Source organism: Vipera berus, assembly GCF_964194415.1.
Source record: "Vipera berus genome assembly, chromosome: 8".
In the NCBI taxonomy this organism is placed as follows: Eukaryota; Metazoa; Chordata; class Lepidosauria; order Squamata; family Viperidae; genus Vipera; species Vipera berus.
Genome location: NC_138211.1, coordinates 5,104,207 through 5,128,941, shown reverse-complemented (window position 1 = coordinate 5,128,941; position 24,735 = coordinate 5,104,207). Strand labels below are relative to the sequence as shown.

General features: G+C 43.5%; 1 protein-coding gene across 1 annotated transcript in view; it reads right to left on the bottom strand.

The window, feature by feature from the left end:
• Window positions 1-24,735, bottom strand: part of IGSF9B (immunoglobulin superfamily member 9B) — a gene marked incomplete at both ends in the record, with an annotated part of 69,314 nt that overhangs the window by 14,696 nt on the left and 29,883 nt on the right. The window contains 14 exons of the mRNA XM_081333650.1: window positions 790-835; window positions 1,417-1,578; window positions 2,009-2,093; window positions 4,058-4,284; window positions 6,266-6,441; window positions 11,046-11,157; window positions 12,655-12,805; window positions 15,201-15,317; window positions 16,346-16,486; window positions 18,384-18,526; window positions 19,750-19,895; window positions 20,248-20,389; window positions 20,724-20,841; window positions 21,756-21,907. Of these exons, the coding sequence (XP_081189776.1) occupies window positions 790-835; window positions 1,417-1,578; window positions 2,009-2,093; window positions 4,058-4,284; window positions 6,266-6,441; window positions 11,046-11,157; window positions 12,655-12,805; window positions 15,201-15,317; window positions 16,346-16,486; window positions 18,384-18,526; window positions 19,750-19,895; window positions 20,248-20,389; window positions 20,724-20,841; window positions 21,756-21,907 (1,918 nt within the window). The remainder of the gene's footprint in view (window positions 1-789; window positions 836-1,416; window positions 1,579-2,008; window positions 2,094-4,057; window positions 4,285-6,265; window positions 6,442-11,045; window positions 11,158-12,654; window positions 12,806-15,200; window positions 15,318-16,345; window positions 16,487-18,383; window positions 18,527-19,749; window positions 19,896-20,247; window positions 20,390-20,723; window positions 20,842-21,755; window positions 21,908-24,735) is intronic.

The following is a 24,735-nucleotide window of genomic DNA, read 5'->3' as shown; positions in this document are numbered from 1 at the left end:
GCCAAGATTTGTATCAAGGTTATATATATGACTTCAGGACACTGTTCCCCAACCTTGTCAATTTTAAGATGGGTGGACTTCAGTTCCCAGAATTCCACAGCCAGCCTTGCTGGCTGTGGGATTCTGGGTGTTGAAGTCCACCCATCTTAAAGTCGACAAGGTTGGGAAATACTATTTTAGGATGATTCAAAGCACTGAGACAATAATGTTTTCTCAGAGTTTGACTCAACACTTTGAGGTGAGCTTTCCCAGGTCATTTGTATATACCTTGAATACCACAATGCACACGCATACAGTTTTTTGAGGGGAACCAACACTAGCAATTTTCTTCAGCTTTGTTATGGAAGGCAACAAAACCCACAGATTATTTTTTTTCTCCAAGCGGTAATGTACCTGTTGAAATATGCTTCTAAGAGAATAACAAGGTCAAGGAACAAGTGGATATGGAGAAGTTTTTTTCCAAATTCTAACCATGAATGTCAGACTTTGAAGGCAAACTCATTAAAGCACCACAGACTTCAACGATCAGCACAATAACAAGGTCTAACTAAGATCTATTTTCGCTTGAAGGTTTTTGCTGCAGTTGGAACCCTGAAATGCTCAACTAAAGCCTGTTTCTTTTAACTCCCCAGGCTTATAGATTCTGCATGACTGTCTAGAAGATCTGCATTTTGGACCTCAAGGCATTAGGAGAACATCAGGCTGGAGAAGATTGATGTCAACAGCGCCCCTTTTGGGTTAACCATCCAACGGATTGTAGTATCTGTGGTCCCAATGCAATATACTTACGGAGACTCTAGACTCTTCCTGCAGTGAGTTATAGAGAGAGGTGGGTCTGCAAAGCAATAACAAGAAGGTGAGAAACCAACCATTACAGATGCATGAATGAGGAACTATTTCCCTTAAACAGTTAACCCAGATAACCATAAAGGGTTAAACCACAGTTGACGTTAATGCTCCTTTTCTAAATATTTACTTGCACGGTTTAACCAGATATGAGCCTTTTCTGTAGCATGAAATAAGCAGAAAGAAGAAAGAAGCTTATCTAATAATCTGAGTTTGAGGATTAGAGTTTATTCCAGCCTTAATTTTTACCACTTCCATCTGGGGGGGGGGGGTTGAGATTTTCTGGAAAAAATCTTTCTCAGAGGAACCCCATCCTGACCTCACCAGTCTAGACTCAAAATCTTTGCGGAAGTGGCAGATTGAGGTTTCTTCCTAACCAGGATGAGGATGTAGGAAAACTAGCCAGGTGAAGAGAAATTTAGGCTACAGTCTTCCTCGAAGGGATGGTTGTCGTCTAGTTCTGCTGGACTACAAATCCCACAATTGCCAGGTAGCCCCTCTGCTTTTCCAAGCCTGCCTACCTTCACCTGGGAAGGATCACCAAGAAGGATCCAGCAGGAAAGTCCTCACCTTTTTTGCGCTTGAGCTTCCGTTTGCGTTGCTTGTTGACAAAGCAGGCCGCCAACGTGCTGAAAAGAATGGCGGCAGCGAGGAAACAAATTGTAGCCACAATGCCTGCCAACACGGGACGCGCCAATCCTTCATCAGTCAGCTCCGGCTGCGGAAATATGTCTGGGGAGAAAAGAAGATAGAAGACGTAGGTAGAATTAAGGTTTGGACATGCCTAAAGGGATACCTAACAGCTCTTCTAGATGGGGCTGTCTGGGAAATCAAACTCTACAGGAGGGCTAAAACGACATTTATTGAGATTGGTTTATAACAGGAGTCTTCAAACTTGGCCCTTTTATGACTTGTGGACTTCAAGCCCCAGAATTCCTCAGTCAGCAAGCCTGGCTGAGGAATTCTGGGAGTTGAAGTCCACAAGTCATAAAAGGGCCAAGTTTGAAGACCCCTGCTCTAGACCAAAGAATTTTTTTTAATCTTTGGGGGATCATCACAAAGCACTCCCCCTGTTCCTAGAGCTGACTGAGATGGTCTCAGAACCGGGTTACTCTCAGGGGCAGAACACCTGCCTGCCAAGGCAAGTAAAATCATTGCTTACCTGTGCTGGAGACTCCAGCAATATTGCTGGGTTCGCTAATTAGACCTTGCATGACAGCCAAAATTCGGAACTCGTACCACGTGTCCTACAACATGAAACATGTCAGGGTTATTAGTCTCAATAACGCTGATGGAAACCAATGTCATCACCATTCAAGGGAACAAATGATTCCCAAGGGAAGGGAGGGGGATGGCAAAAATAATAATAATCTTATAACCAGACTTGAGTTCAGCTACCTGTATTAAGTAGAACTAATTCCTATTCAACTGGCCGCTTTTTGAATGTGTTGGCACTACAAAGCCTAAAGTTCCCCAACAGTATGACCCAAAGAAAACCTTGGAAGAATTGCAAGATGGAGAGTACAGAGTATTTGTAGCTCAGGATTGAAATGTGGGGTCCTTGCTGCTCTCTGAGCTTGGTGGTTTTCTTGCAGGCGTTTCATTACCCAACTAGGTAACATCATCAGTGCTAAAAGGGAGAGGGGTTTGCAGGGAGGAGGAACAGGAGGGGAAGGAGAAGGAGACGGAGAAGGAAAAGGAGGAGAATTGTGTGGTTCTTGGTGTTCTCTGAGCTTGGTTGTTTTCTTGCAGATATTTCATTACCCAACTAATGCTAAAAGGGAGAGGGGTTTGCAGGGAGGAGGAGGAGGAGGAGGACTGTGGGGGTCCTTGCTGCTCTCTGAGCTGGGTGGTTTTCTTGCAGGCGTTTCATTACCCAACTGGGTGACATCATCAAGTTCGCCTTGTTTTGATAATACCACTGATGATGTCACCCAGTTGGGTAATGAAACGCCTGCAAGAAAACCACCCAGCTTAGAGACTATCCAGGACACCACCATTCTGGGTTCAAGGAGCAAATAAATGCAGCATCCATAGGCTATTAATTTTGTAGCAAAACCAGACAACCCATTTTTCCACACTAGGACCTCTGACAATCTGGCAAGCATAACAAAAAGCTTCACTTGCACTCCTCTATGCTCCTACATGAAAACAAGTCCTACTGACTTAATAGATTTACTTCTGAACAGGTTGCGGTAAAAGCTTTTCCCTATGGATCCCTTCAAGCAGGCATTCATGTGAGCTGATTATTTATGAATTCACGTTCTGATTTACTTATAATGGGATTTATACCCTGCCCTTCTGACTTGGAAAGAGTCCCATAGGGCAGCTTCTAGCATTAAATATACATGATGTACCATCTCCACCATAATCATAAAAGGTAACAGGACAGGTTCAAGCAGCCCATATAAATTCAACAAAAGCCCAGGTCAAATCCAGGTAGAACTAAGAGGACTTAATATCAAGGCCCCCTCAAGATTAATTAAAATTTAAAACAGGGGAGCAAGAACAGCAAAAGAGAAATGAGAGAAGGCTGTTTTGTGGAGGGTTTTTTTCCCCTTACAAATAACATTTATTTCTGGTTTTTTCTTTTCTTTTTTACTTTTTCCTAATCGTTGTATTATATCTCACCTTTTAAATTTTCACTTCAAACTTGTGAATCTTATGCAACACCAGTAATATGCTTTTTTTAAAAAAATCATTTAACATGGATTAATTTTGGGGTTATACTGTGATATAGCTACTTATATGTATATATTCTATTCCTTTCCACTTTTTTTTCTGTTCTGCTTTTCCTACTGCTTTTTATTTAACTAATCAAAATACATTATTCCCAGCAACTTGGAATGTGAGGTATAGTAATAGCAATAGCACTTAGACTTGTATACCACTTCACAATGCTTTACAGACCCCTGTAAGCAGTTTACAGAGTCAACATATTGCCCCCAACAATCTGGCTCCTCATTTTACTGACCTTGGAAGGATGGAAGGTGAGTCAACATTGAGCTGGTCAGGATCAAACTCCAGGCTATGGGCAGAGTTTGCCTGCAATATTGCATTCCAACCACCGCACCACCATGGTGCCACAGGTATGACATCAAGCTTACGCTTGTCCTGTTCCATCAAGTCCTACAACATTGCTTGGACAATAGGACTAGTGTCCAAAGGATGGAGAAAAGTCAATCACCATTTTCCCAGAGTTTCCACTCACCTGAGTCAAATCCTTGGCAAAAAAATCACTGTCGCTCCCTAAAATGGCATCATCCAAAATCTCCCATCTTTCTCCAATCCGAAATTCCATGATGTACCGGTCAATTGGAAAGCTGTGATTGGCTGGTGGGAGCCATGACAGCAGAACACCTTGTTGGGTCCGGTTAGCTGTTAGGCACCTTGGTGGAGTAACCAGCACCAGAGGTTCTGGAGTTGTGACAGGGAATGCTGAACGTATTGTTTTTAATAAAGAAAATAAAAAGAGAAGAGGAAAAAAGTAATAATAAGGACGGGAAAGGATTGCATCAATAGCACAAATGCCTACTTCTAAAGGACACCTAGAAGAATAGAAGAAGGGGACGACAGAGAATGAGGTGGCTGGATGGAGTCACTGAAACAGTAGGCGTGAGCTTAAATGGACTCCAGAAGATGGTAGAGGACAGGAAGGCCTGAAGGAACGTTGTCCATGGGGTCGCGATGGGTCGGACACGACTTCGCAACTAACAACAACAAAGGACACATTTGTAAATGTAGTTGGCTACCATTCTTTAAGTGGATCCTTCTTTTTGGCTTCGTGTGAAAATTGAACAACTTCTGAGCCAAAAATGTCTATGGAGATTCTCCATCATCCAGGTCATGTTTGTCCCAAAGGTGCTTTTTTCAAGAGGCAACTGGACTTCCTTTGTTTTTCCTTGAAGACGTTTCGCTTCTCATCCAAGAACCTTCTTCAGTTCTTTATGAACTTCATGAACTTTAGTTCTTCATGAACTTCATGAACTGAAGAAGCTTCTTGGATGAGAAGTGAAACATCTTCAAGAAAAAACAAAGGAAGTTCAGTTGCCTCTTGAAAAAAGCACCTTTCTGGGGCAAAAGTCCTTCTTACTAGGTTATCAGGCCAATATTGAGTCATACATTTTTAGTATTTTAAGGTAGGGGCCACTATAAAATTATAGTGGTAATCTTACAATGAAATCTTTAAAAGATATTTTTTTTAAAAAAAATATGAAGCCTTCTCCAATTTTTCTTCTCTCCAATGTCCAAAAACAAGAAAAAACAGACCCACCGCAGTTCACAGCTCTGCTCCCCACCGTGGCTCCTCATGCCTCTGGCATCCAGCAGCCAAAATATTGCCCCTGTACTGAATGTCCTTCCCTGGGAATTCTTTCTCCCCTTCCTCTTCCACTCAAATCCTTCTCCAATTCTCCCTTTTTTTGTGTGACCACTTTAACTGAAGTTTGTTCATCATAAGCGGCCCTGGGAAATGTGATTTTGAAGAGTGGCAAGCCAAGTTTCAAGGTGGAATAAAATACCAAGAGAAAAGAGTAGCCCTAGCTCCGGGTTGAACTGTGGAGTCCTTGTTGCTCTCTGAGGTTGGTTGTTTTATTGCAGACGTTTCATGACCCATCTAGGTAACATCATCATGATCAACTGATGATGTTTCCTAGTTGGGTCATGAAACGTCTGCAAGGAAACAACCAAGCTCAGAGAGCGCCAAGGACCCCACCTGGAATAAATTAGAGGTATTTTCGTGTCACACTTTCTCCAGGAGCTTAAGACCATCTACCTAGTACATATTTTCCTCCAGTTGTTTTAGGATAACAATCTTTGGAGCAAGTTAAGTCAAGAAGTGATATCTGAAGGTGGCCTTAAACCTGCATCTCAGGTACTAATCCAGCACCTTAATACATTAATCGCACTGGGTTTTTAGTTCCTCATCTCACCACTGTTCTACAACTCCTTTTCCAATCTGTATCTGTGGCTTAAAACAAACTCTCCCCAATGATAAATCTGGTCCGCTTAGATTATTTTATAATGTGCTGTGGACCCATGCTCTGCCCACTCTTTGTGCAAATAACAATTCCAAAATGGAAATAGGGGAGAAGGAAACAGATTCATTAGAAAGAATAGAAGTATCAGAACAACCTACCACAATGGAAGTTGCCTTCGTTTTCTGAGCCACACCCATCCCGCCCTACCAGGAGTGGTCCAGATGTTTTCCAGAAATTAATCTTTCATTCCAAAAAGAACACAAGGTCTGGGACACCAAGAGCAGCCTCCAATTTTGGAAGACTAGTTTCTGGGAAACTACTGGACCATGCCCAGAATTCTGAAATGGAACAGCAAGCTTGGTACATAGCCTACCTAGAACTTTGCTGAATGGATACAAGAAAAGAAGGATGATGGAAAAGCATTCATCTCCAGGACTCACCTAAAGTATTTACGGTGACCACCTCACTGAAGGAGCTTGTGCCCAGCTTATTTTGGGCCAAGACGCTGAACTGGTAGGCAGTCTCTGGTTCTAGGTTATCCATAAGCAACCAAGTGGGACCAGTTGGTACTGGAAGAGAAAGCCAATCATGAGGTCCGAACTGTGCCCTCTTCATCCTAGAGAGAGAGAGAGAAGAAAGACCATCCAGTGAGCAGGTTCTTCGGAAAGAAAGAATCCCAGAGGCAAAACAGAAAGGAGAAAGCAGAAGAGAGATGGAGAAGGGACCATAAAGGGAAAGCAGAGATAATTTCTTAATGAACAACGGCCTTGTTTGGGGAACAGTCCCAATGGTAATCAGGATCCTATTTAATCACACACCCACACACACTTTTAAGAAATGGCACCAGTCATCTAAATTCCACCTTGAGAAAAAACTGAATTTGGTGACCTAAATCAGGGGTCCCTAAACTTGGCAAACTTTAAGACATGTGGATTTCAACTCCCAGAAATCCCCAGCCAGCCAACATGCAAATAATACATCCTATTTGCATGTTGATTTCAGTCTGCATCACTTGATTACGAGGAGCGAATGGAAAGCAACGAATCTCCGGCTCTTCAACATCCCATCTCTTTTGGCTGCTGCCGTTTAAACATGTGCTACCCACATTCTGTCAAGTGTCTTTTTTAAAAAAAAAAATCTGAATTAGATAACTTGGTGATTTTTTTAAAAAAAAATGGGTTGAAAGGTCTAGCGCAGGGGTAGGCAACCTCGGCTCTTTTATGACTCATGGACTTCAATTCCCAGAATTCCTGAGCCAGCTGACTCAGGAATTCTGGGAGTTGAAGTCCATGAGTCATAAAAGAGCCGAGGTTGCCTACCCCTGGTCTAGCGTGAGGCTTTTCTACTTCCCCCTGCACTTTGATATTGCAAGGTTTACGTTCTATATTTATAAAAGCTGTTGAATTACAACGGTAGGATAATCAACCCAGTTTCTGCTTGTTATCTGATACCTGAGCACCCATCTTGCTTTTCAAATGGCATGAAATTATGAAAGCCACAAGCAGTGCACTAATGATGAGAAATTTTATGTCTGCACATCAGCCATCCTGCTGCCCACTGGTGTCTCGCCATAAACTTCTCATTATTTCACCAGGCAGATGTAAACCTTCAGTAAGATTTCACTCTCTTCACAGCGTAAAACCAGCTCAAGTGGCAGACACATAAGTGGAGACCAAGATGACTCAGATGTCCTCAGCATGAAGCTACATGACCCTCTGTGCTGCTTGTTGCTTTCGGCCTTGCTCACCTATGGCCCCACTTCAACAACAGTGAAGTCCAAGGTACAATTTCACCCCTTCTGGCTCCAGTCCAGGCCAAAAGCACTGAAGATCAAACACTGAAACAACCAAACCAAGACTGCCAATTTACTGGGAAACTTTCTTCGGCACTCTAAATACTACCCAGATTTTCTCCAAGACCTGGTGTCCCTAACCTACTCCTTCAAGTCTCCCAACGGTGCACTCATGGCCACTGTTCTTGAATCTATCTGTGTGTTGTGACTCAGGGCCAGCCTGTGGGCCCGGCAGCCGGCTCAGATGTATCGGATGACTCAAATGAGGGGGAGGAGGAGTGTGTGGGAGATGAACCGGCTGATGATGGCTTGCAGGCTTGGCAGAGCTCCCAGCCGGGGCCCTCTTCTCAGCTGCGTGAGCCCGATAGTGCGGAGAATGATGACCCACAGCTGGCCCTGTTCAAGGACGCCCGACGCAGGAGGCAGTCGAGCAGGACCAAGCAGAGAAAGGCTGCGGGTCTCCTCGGGAGGAGGCAGAGGGAGGCCACGCCCTGAACTCTGAATAAAAGGAGTGTTTGGGGAAGGGCTGGTTGCTGAAAGCAACCCTTCCGCTTGAGGATTCAAGTTTCAGTGTTTTTGTTTCTTGTTCTGTTAATTGACTAATAAATCTTGGCAGACGCTTTTCAGCCTTGGACGCTCTCCAGTCTCTACTGTTTGAATAGGGGTTTGCCTTATTACAAGGCCGGTAGTTGGCTGGTTCAGAACACTGTGCCACCCAAAGGTTCTTCCCTCTGTCCAAAAAATCAAAACAGTTCTTTATTATCGGATTTGTGCATCTAATATTTTAAGTTACCAGTAGACTTCCCTGGTCAAATGGGGTGAAGAGAGGACACAAGAGGCAGAAAGAAGAAGGAAGGATAGGAAGAAAATAGGCAACATAATACAGAAGGCAATGGATGTATCCCTACTCAGCCAACTGAGATAATGTCAGTCAGCTTAAAGGGAAGGAGATTTGCTACAGTGATAAGAATTTTTTTTTAATTCCATTTATATCCCGCCCTTCTCCGAAGACTCAGGGCGGCTTACAAACTTAGCAGTGGCAATGAAAATCAATGTCTTATCCAACTCATCTACGGCTGTCAAACCTAACTACCAGCAATGTTCTAAGTTCTCATATTGGCCAATCCTTTGGTTTCATCTGCTACTATTTAAATGATATGCATTTTCTGGTGAAGCCAGTCTATCAGGGCAACCTGGTCTACCCCAAATATGGGACAGAGCGTTCAGCTTCTGCTTTCGCCATTCAGCCCCAATCTAGGAGCTTTCACAGGCTTCTGTGACAAGCTATTTCTGCGTTGACTTTAAATTCACCAACAAAGACTTAAAGGGAGAAATAGCTATACTAGTCTCCCTTTAATTCTTTGTCGGTAAATTTAAAGTCAACACATAAGTAATATGTCCCCAAATCTAGAGGAACCTGTGGGATCTGACCTTAGGGATCTTTTCAACAGAAGCTGGTGGTTTGCACATACATCATTTGATTAATCAACACCAAAAGGACTTGTGAACTGACTCAAGGGGTGACATATCAAGAAAGAAAGGCGAATGGACTTCTCACCGCAGGAAATAATTTAGGTAGATTCCAGATTTATTTATTTTTTCTTTCTTCCTTCCTTTTCAGAAGAACCTCAACCAAAGGCCTGCAGGCCTACAGTTAGATGGCTATTTCAGCGACACTCCAGATGTAGGAATAGCTTTATTGGGGAGAAGAATTGTGCCCCTTTACTGCCGTGCCCTATATTTTCTTCTGTAAAACCTGAACAGCTATTTTAGAAGACTGAAAAAGATGGCGTAAGCGGTCCAGATACCTTTCTGGCATGACAGCTTTTTCACACTTCTGTGACAATGTTGGATGCTGCAGGTGGGAGGCGAAATGTGAGCCAACCATCAACTTTTTACTGACATGTGATTTCTAAAATTAAACCCCTACAAAGCAAAAAACCTGGACAAGGTAGATGATTAGGAAGAGAAAGTTTTCCATTTAAAACGGCTATTGGCATTGAGAGCCATCCAAATTGACTTAGACCCTACACGTATGGAAGAATGTAAATAGTCTGAGGCACCGATCTGGTATGTCATATTTTATTTTATTGATTGATTTAATTGAATTTCTATACTGCCCTTCTCCCGAAGGACTCAGGGCGGTGTACAGGGTAATTTTAGAGGTATGAAAACATAGTGCACACTGATGAGCATACCATCTTTAAATTACAGTGACTTTTAGCAAATTTTGACACCAGTAGCCTTGGAAGACAGCCTCTAAATAAAACAATTTCATCCAGTTTACAGGAAGGCAGAGGTGAATAGTTACATCACCATATAAAATTTGACACACCAGCTTTTTCCAGCTGCTGTTTTCAGGACACGTTGAGGGTGCATTTTCTTGAAGAAGGATAGATTACATAATATATAGGATGTACAGCATGCTAACCAATTGGAGGATTATGCAACACTATAGATTAAGCTAAACTAGATGTTTGGTTCAGCACATGGTGAAAATCCAACTGGGTTCTTAGCTGTCATGTGAAACAAACCATCAAAGGATGCCATTGTGTAGTTTATTTGGGCACGACAAATCACACGAATACAGCACCATTATGTCAGATTCAGAAATCAGCATGTTAGGTAAACTCAACTATTATGTTCGAAGATTTATTAGGGGTCATTTGCTTGAGACCGCAGGTGTGAAGATGGACCACAGATATGTGGCTGGTTGGGTGCTTTTTAGTTTAGTGAACTGTGGAAAACATTAATTTTAGCTTTGTCTTGTTTTGCATCATTGCAGAGGAAGAATGGATCAGGACCAGAGCTGTATCATAAAGGATACAGCTTTATAAAGCTTCATAAAGGATATCATAAAGGATACAATATTTAAGACTTTACTTTCTCACCAGTTGCTTTGCGGCTGCTGTTCCCCCAGGAATGCAAGCTACTGTTTCGTTGTACAGATTGGGATAACCACAATTTAGCCAATCTAAATCCACTGTTTTTTCCATGATGCAAATCTTGATTTGGATATTCCTGACGGATTCTATTTTTAATTGAAAACCGAATGTACGAGGCCCAAGGAAGCATTTGAGGTCTCTGCAAATCCCATGAGGAGTAATTTGGCTTCCATCGTGAAAGAAAAGCAAGATTTAAGTGTCCCTGACCGTCTCCTCATGATGGGGAAAGTCACCTTAAAAAGGAATGGACAAAGCCCTACTCCATATATACCACATAAGTCAGCTAATCAAGATCTGGGGTGCAAAACACTCATTTCTCATACAGGATACCTGCGTATTGCTGCTACACAAAAGAACAGTCAACTTTCAAGAGGACTCAGTTTAAGAAGGACAAGGCCTCAAGTCTACTGTTCACACTGGCCAACGGGGAAAGAAAAGAAGCAGAGAGCAAAGCATGCTGGGATGACTCACAGAGGGCCGTACCAAACTGAGAATGTCTGTTCATATCCGCCGTCATAGCCAGGTTCCCAGGAAACGTTGGCCGAGGTCATGGAAACAGCAACGCGCACATTACTTGGGGCATGGGGACTTGTTCCTGAAAACAAGGAGATGGAAATTAGGACCATCAAGATGAACAAAACCGAGTTTAAACTAGGATGAAAGAAAGGAAGCACCCAATGGATATCCCTTTCAGATATGGATCACTGGAGAACCCTAACATCCCCATGTTTATTATTTGATAAATAAAAGACATCTAGGAACCTGCTCAAAGGGATATACCATGTTTCCCTCAAAATAAGACCCAACTGGAAAATAAGCCCTAGCATGATTTTTTAGGATGCTCGTAATATAAGCTCCAAAGCAAAAATAAGCCCCAGTTAAGTTCGTCAGCCAGACGGACGCATTTAGTACCGTATTTCCCTGAAAATAAGACCTAACCAGAAACTAAAATATAAAACCCGGTCTTATTTCTGGGGAAACATGGTAGATCCCATGTGGAAAGCAACCAGGATGTCACTCAGTTGAGATGGACTTTCACTAAAAAGAAGAAAACAAGTCAATAACAAACAAAATCAAATATAATATTACTATAATTACATGGATGTTCTCCAGGAAGCTTCTCCTAATAGATAGCAGAATGATCGGGGCTTGGCAGGGGGGAGTAGAATCATAATCCAGAAGGAAATGGGGAGAAATAATGGAAAGTAAGAAGCAAGACCTGGAAAATGCTGTTGCACACAAAATGTTTCTCTGTACTGCCCAGCTTTTCCCACCAATTAGTTAATGCACCTGCTGTGCAGAACAAGCTCCTTGATTGGCCCCAACCCTGTTAGCCTTCGAGAAGGATTTCAAGACCTCAGGCTTTGCATCGGAATTGAGGAGAGCATGTCACGGGAGGCAGAATACCTTATTTATTTGATTTATATCCTACTTTATTATTATTTTTATAAACAACTCAAGGTGGAGAACATATCTAATATTCCTTCTTCCTCCTGTTTTGCCCACAATAACATCCCTGGCAGGTGGGTTGGGCTAAGAGAGAGTGACTGCCCCAAAGTCACCCAGTCTGAGGCAGGACTAGAACTCACCATCGCCTGGCGATTGGCCCAATGTCAGCTAGCCAGTTTTCATGCCTAAGGCAGAACTAGAACTCACCATCGCCTGGCGATTGGCCCAATGTCAGCTAGCCAGCTTTCATGCCTAAGTTGGGACTAGAACTCACAGTCTCCTGGTGATTGGCCCAAAATCACTCAGCTGGCTTGCATGTCTAAGCCGGAACTAGAACTCACAGTCTCCTGGTGATTGGCCCAAAGTCACCCGTCCAGCTTTCTCATGCTCTAATCTGTGTGATGTATTCTGGTTATTGACTGTATTTGTGGTTCTTGGGGAACCACCACTTGTTTCTGCGATTGTATGCTACAGGGAATCACATTTTTGTGTACTGAGCAGCCATATAAATCTTCAAATTAAAAAAAACAAACAAACAACAAAAACAACAACAACTGGAGCTGAAATGTCACAAGTGTCCATAGCCCTCCCCAACGATCAACCAGCTGGTCGTATCAACCACGCTTCCCAGCCTCATACCTACCAATGACAGTCAGATGAGTGCTTGCCGTGATGCTTGTGACGATGTTGGTAGCAACGCATTCCCATTCTCCGTGGTCATCCTTACTGAGAGATCGGAACTGGAGGCTTCCACTGGGAAGGGTGGTGTGTCTGCTTCTACTAGGCTTCCCTACCTTGGTCAAATAAGAGAGAAGACCCAGGGAAGGAAGGAGAGGGGGATGGGGAGGAACACACACACACACATACAACTCAGAGATATGTTGCAAGTACCTGGACATAGGGTGCTACTGTCGGTGAGGGAGTGGGAGGGGATCTTGGACAGAGAACCCCCAAAGCCATGGAGTGGGGTGAAATCATGGGCCAAAGAGGCAGAGGAAGATGGGCTCCCTCATAGAGCTTGCATAAGGAAGACAGGGATGGCAAGAGTGGCAATCAAGCAGGAAGCCATCTCTGTAGTTGGCTTTGTGGGCTAATGTTGAGCAAGGAATATATTGCCCTGATCAGGGTGGACAACCGGGGGCCACCAGCACACCCATTCTTTGCTTTTTTTTTCTGCCCTCTCAACCTTCCAGAGTTGCTGGATCCCAAATTTCACATCATTTTTGGCCTGGAAAGACTGAGGGAAGACAAAAGAAATTCCTTGAGTCCTGCACAGGCTGATGCCCTTTTTAAAAAAAAAAAAGCTTAGCAATGATGGAGCATAAAAACCACATCTGTCATGTCCCCTGGAGCCACCAGACACAGCCACGTATGTTCCTTAACCTCCAGAAGTAAGGGGAGAAGGGGAGGGAGGGATGTTCGTTTTATAACTGGTTCTGCTATATCATAAATTTAAATTGGATCAAGTTCCATGGAATTAGCTTTACCATAAAGTGAAATTGGCTCACGCTCCATGGAGTTTTTAAGATTTCCAATTCCAGGAATGCTCAATTTTAACCTCAGAAAGGATATCTTAGTTGGCTTCTCTCACAGAAATCCTCTTATCCACCTTTTTTAAAAAAAAAAAAATTGGTGGCAAGCTAGGAAGCCAAGAGGCTTAGATACCTGATCAAAGGAAGCTTTGATGTGCAAGCTTCCAAATTGATTTTGAAGACGTCTTCTGGACCTTGAGAAATCATAGAATTTCTCAGCTACTCGTGAGAAATAGCTACTCCTTCCCATGCATTTCTTCTGATTAATTCTTGAAGCATGCAGTTCCAGTAACTATTCCAGCTTAGTTCACTGTTTCACTGCTTCAGAACAGAAGAGGGAGCTACAGACCTATTGATTTTCCTTCCCTTTAATACATTAATACCAGTTTACTGATGAAGTCACAACTAGGTTAAAAGGCAGCTTTTTCCCTGCTAGAGGACTGGTAGAGGATGCTAATTAGGCTTGCACCTTTCCCGGGACAATGATAAATAGAAAGAGATGTTCTTCTCCTTTCATTGATGATTCTGTGGCCAGGTTCCCACACAACTGAAGCCATTTCATTCCAGATTTTAGTACTCCATCACGGTCAAGTTTACCCAGCACAATGGGCCTTAAATTAAACAAACACACTGGCTGGATTCAGAGAAGATGCTAAGCTGGGCTAAAGTGGAGTCAGGCAACTTGTGGTTTGGCATCTTGCCCAAGACCAGCTTTTAAAACTTAGGATAAAGGGAGAACGAGGCGTGTTCTGGCCTTTGCTTAGTAATAAGAAAGAGGCCAAAATTGGTGGAAAGAAGTGGATGGAGACCACGTGACCACAAAGGGTCCCAAAATGTTAGGAGTATGGGGCCCACTCTGGAACTACAAGAGTAAGGTGAAACTTATGAAGAAGAGTTCAAAGTTTGACTACCAACCAAAGACTACAGAAGGGAGAAGCCAACAAAGGCCACAAAACCAAGGTCAAAACACTTAAATTTGAACATTGTGTCTCATGTTAGCCTTTTCCCCGAGTTGGCTCCATCATACGAATATGGTCTTACTGGTTAATTCCACCATGATTGGTCCATCCAACGTATGCCTGACTTCAGCTCCCCTCATCGTTCCCAACTCGAGGCAAGTTGAGGTAGGCCTTACAGGGAGGTGGAAGAAGTAGAACTCAACACCTCTCCCCAGTGCCGAGACCTCCTTCCTTCTTTGGTTCCCTGATGAAGTCCTAAAGTGCTGCAGTGCATCTCAAACCAAAATCAAAATGTGGGAGGATAGCCTAAGTCTGGACTACTCAGAGGAAGATTCTGAAGGAGCTTTGGGCTCCTTCAAGCTGCCAGCTACACTCCCTACTCTTCCCACACAGTGTTCCTTGAACTTGGCCACTTTAAGGTGGGTGGACTTCAACTTCCAGAATTCAAGTCTTAAAGCAGGCTGGCTGGAGAATTCTGGGAGTTGAAGTTCATACTTCTCCAAGAGGCCAAAGTTGGGGAAGACTGTCCTACATGCTTCCTGGCAAAAAGCTGGGCTTCCCCCACCCACTTTGTAGGACAGGGCAAGAGTGGTAGAGCAGCCTGCAGTTTGCTCTTACCAGGACAAAGGATGGCTTCTCTGTCTGCAATATTCATCAAAAGCCAAATGCCCTGCAGATTTTTCTGACAGGCCGGGTACCTTTTTCCAAGTGATGACAGGAAAGGGGTCTCCTGCTGCGGCACAGGGGATTAGGAGCTCCCTCCCTGCCTCTTGTCTGTACTCCCAGCCTGGTAGCACCGTGAAATAGGGTGGGTCCTGTGAAACCAGAAAGGAAAAGCAAAGAATAATTACCATCCAATGCTTCTCGCTGAAAACCTGGAGCTGCCAACCAACTGCGGGATTTTCAGCCACTTACTGCCTTTGTCCAAAGGTGAACAAATGGTTGGCTTTCAAACCCTGGTCCATCTTCAGTCAGGGTTTCCCAACCTTGTCTAGCTAAGGAATTCTGGGAGTTGAAGTCCACGGGTCTTAAAGCGGCCAGGGTTGGGAAACCCTGATCTAAATGCACAGATAAAGGGAAGCATGATGCTTGATGTGTGTGTAGGGCCTTTTCTTTCAACCATTCACAATTCCCTACTCAAACCTCACCCCTTGCATGAGCATGCACTTCACTCACGCTACTCTCATACACGCAAACATGCAGACTTTACTAATGGAACAGCTGATCAACTTCAAGAAAATTGCTTTCTTTTCTACAAAATGCCTCAACCCCCAACGGCCATCAGTGCCATCAATTAGGTCAGCTTAATGCACAGTTGAATCGTTGGCACATCGTCTGTATCATATCAGCAACAGAGATCATTCTAAACAAAAGAACTTCCCATTAACCACAATCATGGTTTTGCTTTGAATAAACAGGCAATAATGTTTATTACCAGTTAAAACATCTGTTTTTGAAAGATCGGGTCCATGCACAAAGGCCCAATTAAACTGATTTATTGCTCAAATCTTATGTGCAAGAATTTTCTCAGTGCCTGCGTGGAGTTAGATAAGGATCAATAAAATTCAGGGGAGGTTGGCCTTAGTTTGCTTTTGGCTACGTAGGGATTCTAGGTTGATCCCTCTTTTAACTCTGCCCCCAGGTTCTGCCCCTTTTTCTACAGTTTTATTCTGTAAATATCTCCCCCCCTTGATGTATGACAGCATTGGAACATTCCAGAACTATCACAGCAAGTTATATCTCTCTACTGCACAAGGCAAACCTGGGCCCTTTGCTAGTAGCCATGCATACATGCATGGCCACATTCACAGAGCCAAAAGGAATACATCAACCAATGATATACCTTCAGTACCAATCGGGCAGGGGGCGATTGGCCCATAGTCCCTAGAGCATTATAAGGCACGCAGGTGTATGTGCCAAGAGCGTCTTCTGTTGCTTCTTCTATTCGAATTGACCCATCTTCCAGAAGACTCCAGCCTGAATACTGCCAAAACAATGGAAGAAATTAGATTTTGGCAGACATGAGTTTCGCAGAATAAAGAAGTCTGAATAAGACAGAGGAGTAAAACATGATATCCAAGCCTTTGGAGAATCTGAAATATTTTGGTCCAGAAAACATCCATGTGTAAGGGATGACCAAGTTAAGCCTGAGGGAGGGGTCAAACGCACCATCAGTCTCAAGTCCTTCCATACCCACAAGGGATCTAAATCCAGCCCACTTTGAATTCCACTGACTCTTTTCTACCTCCAATTAACTTTGACCATTTGTATTTCAGATTCTTGTAGAGAGCTTAAGTTTGAAATAAATCTATATATTCACTTGAACTGCCTGGATCTTCACTTGACACCCTGTTTAATTCATCAGAGTTATTGCTTGGACCAGAATAATTCAATCTACCCCTGTCAGGCAAAAGCATCCAGAACCACTTGTGAATATTCAAACAGAAGCTTTATTACTAATCACCCATGTTACAAGAATCTCAACAGAGATTCAGTGCAGAAAAGGATGCTGTTCCTTTAAGTGGGGGGAAGAGAAGGGAATGAAATCTGATCAAATGTTAGGCTTTAAAAATAATCATTGGTTTCATTAGGTGAATAAAGCATGTGAAGAAATCTCTTGGGTAGAAATTAATCAGCTTTTAGAGCTTTGGTTTGACTTGGTCTCTTTTCAGCTAGACTAGCTGTGTTCAGATGAAAGGCATATTGATGAATGATCCTGTATTTAAAACAAGCTTCATCTTTACGCCGTTAATATTTTAAAAATAATTCTAAATATTGAGTGTTTCGCTTTAAACATTTAGAAGGATGAAGTCCTCAATAGGAATTTTAAACCAAGATAATAGTAGAATGAAGTCTCATTAAAGAGGATCTTTTATCTGCTGATAAATAAATAATTTAATTTAAATGGGAGATACATTTCTACCAGGTAAGTTTTTCATCTGTGAACCTGATTAATCAAACACTGTTGCCTTCCAAATACAGAAACAACAATGAATGAAATTCATACCAAGGAAGTGGATAATGGATTACAGCTCAGAACTAAACATCACCATTCTCAGTTAAGCAGTTAAAGATGGCATGATTCAAATTCACTTATGAAAGTTAGGGTACAATAGGGTAATAACAGAATAACAGAGTTGGAAGAGACCATGGAGGTCTTCTAATCCAACCCCCTGCTCAAGCAGGAGACCCTATATCATTTCAGATAAACGGTTGTCCACTCTCTTCTTAAAAACCTCCAGTGATGGAGCACCCAAAACCTCTAGTTGGGGTGTGGTGGAGGGCAGGTCCCAAACTTTCAAGGGAACTACTGTCCGTGCAAGGTCCTGTTTGGGGCATCCTTAGGCATAACATAGTTGGAAAAGACCTTGGAGGTCTTCTAGTCCAACCCAAGCAGGAGACTCTATACCATTTCAGACAAACGGATGTCCAATCTCTTCTTAAAGTCTTCTAGTGTTGGAGCATTCACAACTTCCGGAGGCAGGTTGTTCCACTGGTTAATTGTTCTGTCAGGAAGTTTCTCCTTAGTTCTAGGTTGCTTCTCTCCTTGTTTAGTTTCCACCTGTTGCTTCTTGTCCTGCCTTCGGGTGCTTTGGAGAAGAGTTTGACTCCCTCTTCTTTGTGGCAGCCCCCGAGATATCAGAGCACCGCTATCATGTCACCCCTCGTCCTTCTCTTCATTAAAATAGGCACACTCAGTTCTCGCAATCTTGACCCAGAACCTTCCTTTCACACCAACTAACTCGCAAGGTAGCTGTGAAGATGAAAGGGCAAAGGGATCCTTTTGCATGAAATATTGAGCTTTCTGGAGGAAGGAGGGGAGAAAAATGCAACCCCACGTTTGACATTCCTAAAAAAGAAAATAAGTAGTCCACGCATACCTTTTCAATGTGCAAAGGGCGTCCATCTTTGTTCCATTTGACCAGAGAAACGGGTGGTTCAGCTTCAACCGGGCAGCGGATGTATCCATGAATCCCCACTGGAACGTATATAATGGGTGGCATGTTCACCACTCTGGCAGGATCTGAAATGGAAGCAATCAGAAGTTACGAAGAAGTGTAATCATGTCTTTATGAAACATCTGGACTTTTCTCTGCTCGTCTCCAGACTGGTTGAAAGACACGTTATTTCTACTGCAGCCTCCGTAAAATAAGGAATGGGAAAACAATAGTAATGGGGTTTTTTTTAATGGCCTCCAAAGCCCATATGCTAATTTAGTAATGTTCATTACTGCCACCAAAGACTATTATATTCAGACTCATTATCTCTTCCAAAGCCATTAGCATATCACTTAGCATCTGCACGAAGCTTCAGGCATGGAAACTGAATTTCCCCTATCTGCACTTAGCTCTAAGAAATATATATTTGGGGGCTGGAAAATAGAAGTGTCTACATTGTCGCTCACCTCCACGATCAACACTAAAATATTTAGCCTGGCTTTAAAAATGTTTTCAGTAAAATGCTTCCCACACAGATTTAGCAGGTGTAAAGCCTTCTGTGAAAACAGCAGAGGTAGAAAACTATTTACAATGAATGCCAGGTATAGGACAAACAGATGCCTGTTTTGGCACAATCACTCAAGAATGGGCTAGCTAGAGGGACTTTTAAAGACAACGTGAAGATTCCAGGTTTGGCAAAATTTATAAAGACAGGGAAAGATTTCAAAAAGTGATTGGAAACAGATCAGTGACTTGGGGTCTAATCCATTTGAACTGCTACAATTGTTTCCCGTAAGCATGAAAATTCAACCCGAAAATGGAGACATCCTTCTTAGGAGAAATATCTAAGATAGCTTTAAAGGTCAGCCCATTTTCATCTTTGGCGCCCCTGGAGTTCTCAAAACACATAGGAAGTTGTAAATTCAAATCCAGGAATAATTCGATCCTCCTAGTGCAGAGATCCTCCAACCTTTTCCGCACCAGGGACCGGTTCCGTGGAGAAAGGTTTTCCCATGGACCGGAGAGTGCGTGGTTTTGTGTGCTGCCTGCATCCCACAGATGGGTTTTTGTTTGTTTGTGTGGACCGGTTGCTGGCATGTCACGGTCTGTTACCGGTCCACGGACTGGGGGTTGGGGACCCCTGTTCTAGTGGATCCATGATCATTGTTCCTAAATAGGAATATATAGGGGTTGTTTTTTTTCTCACAACTTCCTCCTATCAGCTAGCCATTTCTGCTACTTAAGCATTCGTTTTGTCAAAAGAGGCAAACGGAGAGAGCAACAGCTAGTTACTTTGCTTGCAACTCACATTGCACAGTCAGATAGGCAGAGGCCGAAGGTGATCTGCCAAGGCTGTTGCTTGGAATGCAGGTGTATTTCCCGGCATCTTCAGGCTTGACCCGAAAGATGATCAGTGTCCCATCAATCAGAATCCGTACTCTTAGTTTGAGGTCGCTGCAAGTGGATGAGAACAAGGAAAGAAGTGGGCGCACAGTATCAAACTAGGTATTGTTTTATATTAAGTTTCTCCTCGATGAAGTCACTTTCTGTGAAGAAGGGGTTGCCTTCATCCTTCTCTAGGCTCTGCGAATCTGATGACCCTCATACCACCACAGGCTGGGAATAATAACCACAATGCTTTTCCTCAATTAAATACCCAAACTTGATTTCCTTAAGGACCAGGAAAAGAGAGAAGGGGAATATTACTCCAATCTCCATTTCCCCCTCAATTTTCAAGGATATCCCTAGGCGGCATCGGTTGGTATATCCGTGAGTTGGAACATCTAAGATCCAAGCCTGGACTCACTTCTTAAAGTACACATTGTCCTCTTCCCAGTGCCAAGTGTAGGTCAGGTTGCCTGGATATGCTTCCGCCTGGCAGGTGAACATTGCATCTTGGGAGATGTTAACCGTGATGTTCTCCGGGGGAGAAACGATAAAAGGGGGTCCTGTGGGAAAGCAAGAGACAAACAGTTACTTCAGCAGATGAAAAAGGAAGATGACTTCATAAGCAGAGTTCACGCAAAGATCACAGCAGACTGTGGGGATCGAGGCACCTAACAGGTCCCTGTACGCTCAGCTCTTCAGCTAAACTGTGAGCGATACCAGGAGCTGTATCCTTAACCCCTCTGGGGGTACCAGTTGAAGTAGGACATAAGAGGCAGAATGTGGCTGAATTAATTAATCACCCCACCATTAAAGCTGGCACCTGCCAGAGCATAGAACAACTCAAAGAAGTAGTGCAAGATCGGAAAATGTGAAGGGATCCAGCCCACAAATTACCTTGGACAAGCAAGCGTGTTGTGTGCACAGCTTCTCCCTGGATGCTATAGGCCCGGCAGGTATAAGCACCCCTGTCATTGCGACTGATGGACGTAACTGTCAGACTCCCGTCAGTAACCTGAAAAGGCCAAAGGTCACTTCAAGGCAAGCTTCTATGCATAAAATCCATGGACTACAAAACCCACTATGGAACTACGTAAGACACCCTGCAGTGACAGTGTCAATAAACGCTGAAACCAGGAGCCCTCGTGGTGCAATGGTTATGCAGTATTGCAGGCTAACTCTGCCCAGTGTCAGAAGTTTGATCCTGACCAGCTCATGGTTGACTCAGCCTTCCATCCTTTTGAGGTCAGTAAAATGAGGACCCAGATTGTTGGGGGCAATAGGCTGAGCTTTGTAAACTGCTCAGAGAGTGTTATAAAACACTATGGGGCAGTATATATCTCTAAGTGCTATTGCTATTGTCAGACCTACAGCAGGGAGTGGCAAAATTAAACACTGGTCCTCAGACTGCTACATGTGAGGGACAGCAGGGAGACCTGGAGGTGGAGTTAAACAAGTCATCAATCTAGAATCGATACGTTCCCACAAACAGTACAAGCCCAAACCCCTCCTCAATTCCGTTGACCCTTATCTGGCATCAATTTAGTGTTGAGCTTTAGCTGACCAGATTCTTGTATATAGGCTTGAATAAATGTTTTATGCTGCCATCTAAAGAATAGTCTTGATAGTTTGTGCCAGGCTCCATGAATCAGGAAAGACACACAGAGTTACTTCTAAGCAGTTTCCTTAATTGTTCCTCACCTATAGACAGAATCTTGCCAAACTAAAGCAACTACTTGTATCACTCAAGAGAATTACTAGGGAGGAGTGTTCCTGACTCTCTTCCTCCCAGCCAAACCATCTTAGGTCTGCTGTCTTTTGGTCCTCTGGAATGCAGCCCCCTCCCTCCTGGGAATCCAGACTACATTCCACCACAGTGCCTCCGAATGTGCAAGGACTGTCAGTCGTCTTTCCAAGACACAAACTTACCCGGTATTTGTTGTTGTCACCCAAAAATTCTCCTTCCCTCAGCCAGGTGACGGTTGGCTTAGGGTTTCCAAAAGCCATGCAAGTTAGAGTAATGCTGCCTCCTTCCTTTGCTTCTACGTATTGGGGGGGAGTCTCTGTGAAAGTGGGAGGAGCTGCCAAGACAAAGGAGCAGGAAGGAAAAAGAGACAGAGATGACACCATTTGGTCCTAGGCTATGTGGTTCGAGGACACCAACACAAATTCACTTTGGATCTGCTGCTCTGGCACAGAAAATACAGGGATCCCTGCTCTTTGCACTCTCAACACACCCAAGGGGGCCATTCTGATTTTTTATGTATTTTATTTTACTTGCCTGTGTCCTGCCTTTAATATTTTTTAACAAATATCTCCAAGAAGTGGATGTATCCAGCACCTCTTCCTCCTCCTATTTTCTGCACAGAACAACAACCCTTTGAGGTGAGTTAGGCTGAGAGAGAGTGACTGGCCCAGGGTCACCCAGCCGGCTTTCATGGCTAAGGTGGGACTAGAACTCCCAGTCTCCTGGAGGTTGGCCCCAAGTCACCCAGCAGCTTTCCTAGCTAAGCTGGGACTTGAACTCATGGCCTTCTGCTTTCCAGCTTGAGGCCAAACTGGCTCCCCTGTCCTAACAAGGTGCCATGTAGCTTTGTAAAGGCTGTTACGGGTAACTGCTTTCAGACTACACAATTCCTGCTTTAGAGCTTTATGAATTTCACACACACAGAGAAAGAGAGAGATGGATGCTAGGAGAAATGTCTTTCCTTCCAATTTTAAAAGGAGCCAACCTTATCTACACTCAGTAATATGTAATCCATCTTTGGTTGGTTAGGCTTGAGATGCTAGAAGGAAAGTTCTTTCAAATAAGAATAGAAATGCCCTGGGAAAGGGGAAAAAAATAGGATAGAAGGCACCCAAAACTGAGCAACCAAATGACCATCCATTCTCTCTAATTTTTGAAATATACTGCTCAAAAAAATAAAGGGAACACGTAAACAACACAATGTACTGTATTTAATAGTAGGATGTCTTATCTTGTGTTCCCTTTATTTTTTGAGCAGTATATAATAGAGAAAACACCGCCAGTCCTTGACTTCTAAGAGTTGGTTTAGTGACCGTTCAAAGTTACGACGGCATTGAAAAAAGCAGCATCCCACATGGTCAAAATTCGGGTGCTTGGCCACCGGCTCATATTTATGACGGTCGCAGTGTCCCGGGAGCATGTGATTTCCCCACTTTTGCGTCCTTCCGACAAGCAAAGTCAATGAGGGAAGCCAGATGCCCTTCACAACTGTGTCACTAACTTAACAACCACAGTGATTTACTGAACAGCTGTGGCAAGAAAGGCCGTAAAACGGGGCAGAATTCGCTTAAGCAACGTAAATGTGGGGCTCAATCGCGGTCGTGAACTGAGGACTACCTGCAGGGTAAACAGGTCAGGTGGAATTGTTGTAGCTACTTCCATGAGAGGTTTGAGCAACCTGTACCTTGCTTTGTTGTTTAGCTGTTTAGAGTCCAGGGGTAGGCAACCTTGGCTCTTTTATGACTCGTGGACTTCAACTCCCAGAATTCCTGAGTCAGCAGCATGGCTGACTCAGGAATTCTGGGAGTTGAAGTCCACGAGTCATACAAAAGCCAAGGTTGCCTACCCCTGGCTTAGGCCTACTTCCTACAACAGGTATAAACAACCTGAAGCTCTGAGCCATTTTGTAGGTGTTGGTTCAGTGTTGACTTCTGGTGATTGCCTCTTTTAGTTGTGTTTTTTTTTAAAAAAAACAAGATTTTCAGAACTGGCTTAATTCTGCCTTTTTCCCACCCCCACGCCCCCCCCAGGGCTGAGAAAGAGGGACTGTCCCTAAGTTCCCCAGCTAGCTCTGTGCCTAAAACAGGACTAGAACTCGCAGTCTCCCTGTTGATAAATCACAACACCAAATCGGCTCTCGCTAAACCATAGGCAGGGCCTCATGAAGCCAGAAACACAGAAAAGTGATGTGGGGGGAGGGGGGTTTTTCCCTAAAATAAGCCAAAATCCCCCACGTCTAAAATCCAAAGCACTGGAATAGAAGAAGAAGGACTTTAATGTAAATAGAAACCGTTGCAAAACTTCAAATAATTTTAAATTATGGGTTCAGCAATTTCAGGAGCAAGGTGCACTCCTTTATGGAAGTTGATGTCATTGATACTGGTGAGACATTTGGACAGAAAATCCTCACTCGTTTTGTCTTCCCCCCCCCCATTTGATTTTGGATAATTTGACTCGATAGACAAAGGAACTTGGTTAATATAAAAGATGGACAGGCGCCGCTCAAGCTCACTTTAGAGGAAGGCGACCGAAACACGCAGAGGCACGACCATGCAGATACTAATCTCCCTTTTGATTAAACCAGCTCTTGCCAATTATGATCCCAGCCTAATTGTAAATAGTTGTTAAATCCAATTTTTGAGGAAGACATTTCTGCAACATCAGCTAAAAAAAGAAGAAGAAGAAGAACGGACTCCTGGTAGCAGAACAGTTCGTTTTCTTAAAGTCAGCGTAATTTGTTCCAGGAAGAGGAAAAACAGCTTGCGTTGCTTAGGGGAAAAGAATTTAGGAACAACTGCATTCATATACAGCAGCGTTTCTCTACCTTGGCAACTTCAAGAAATGTGGACTTCAACTCCCAGAATTCCCAAGCCTCATGCCAATCCTATTTTACAGAGAGACCTCGACTTACGACCACAATTGGAAGAGATGTTCTGTTGCTAAGCAAAGCAATTGTTAAATGAGCCCTACCTGATTTTTATGATTTTTATGCCATGGTGAAGCACATCACTGCACTTGCTAAGTGAATCACACGGTTGTTAAGTAAATCCAGCTGGGAAGGTTGCAAATGGCAGTCACACCACCTGCAACTGTTGCAAACACAAGTTGTCTGCTAAGCTCCCAAATTTTGATCATGTGACTCTGGGAATGCTGCAACAGTCG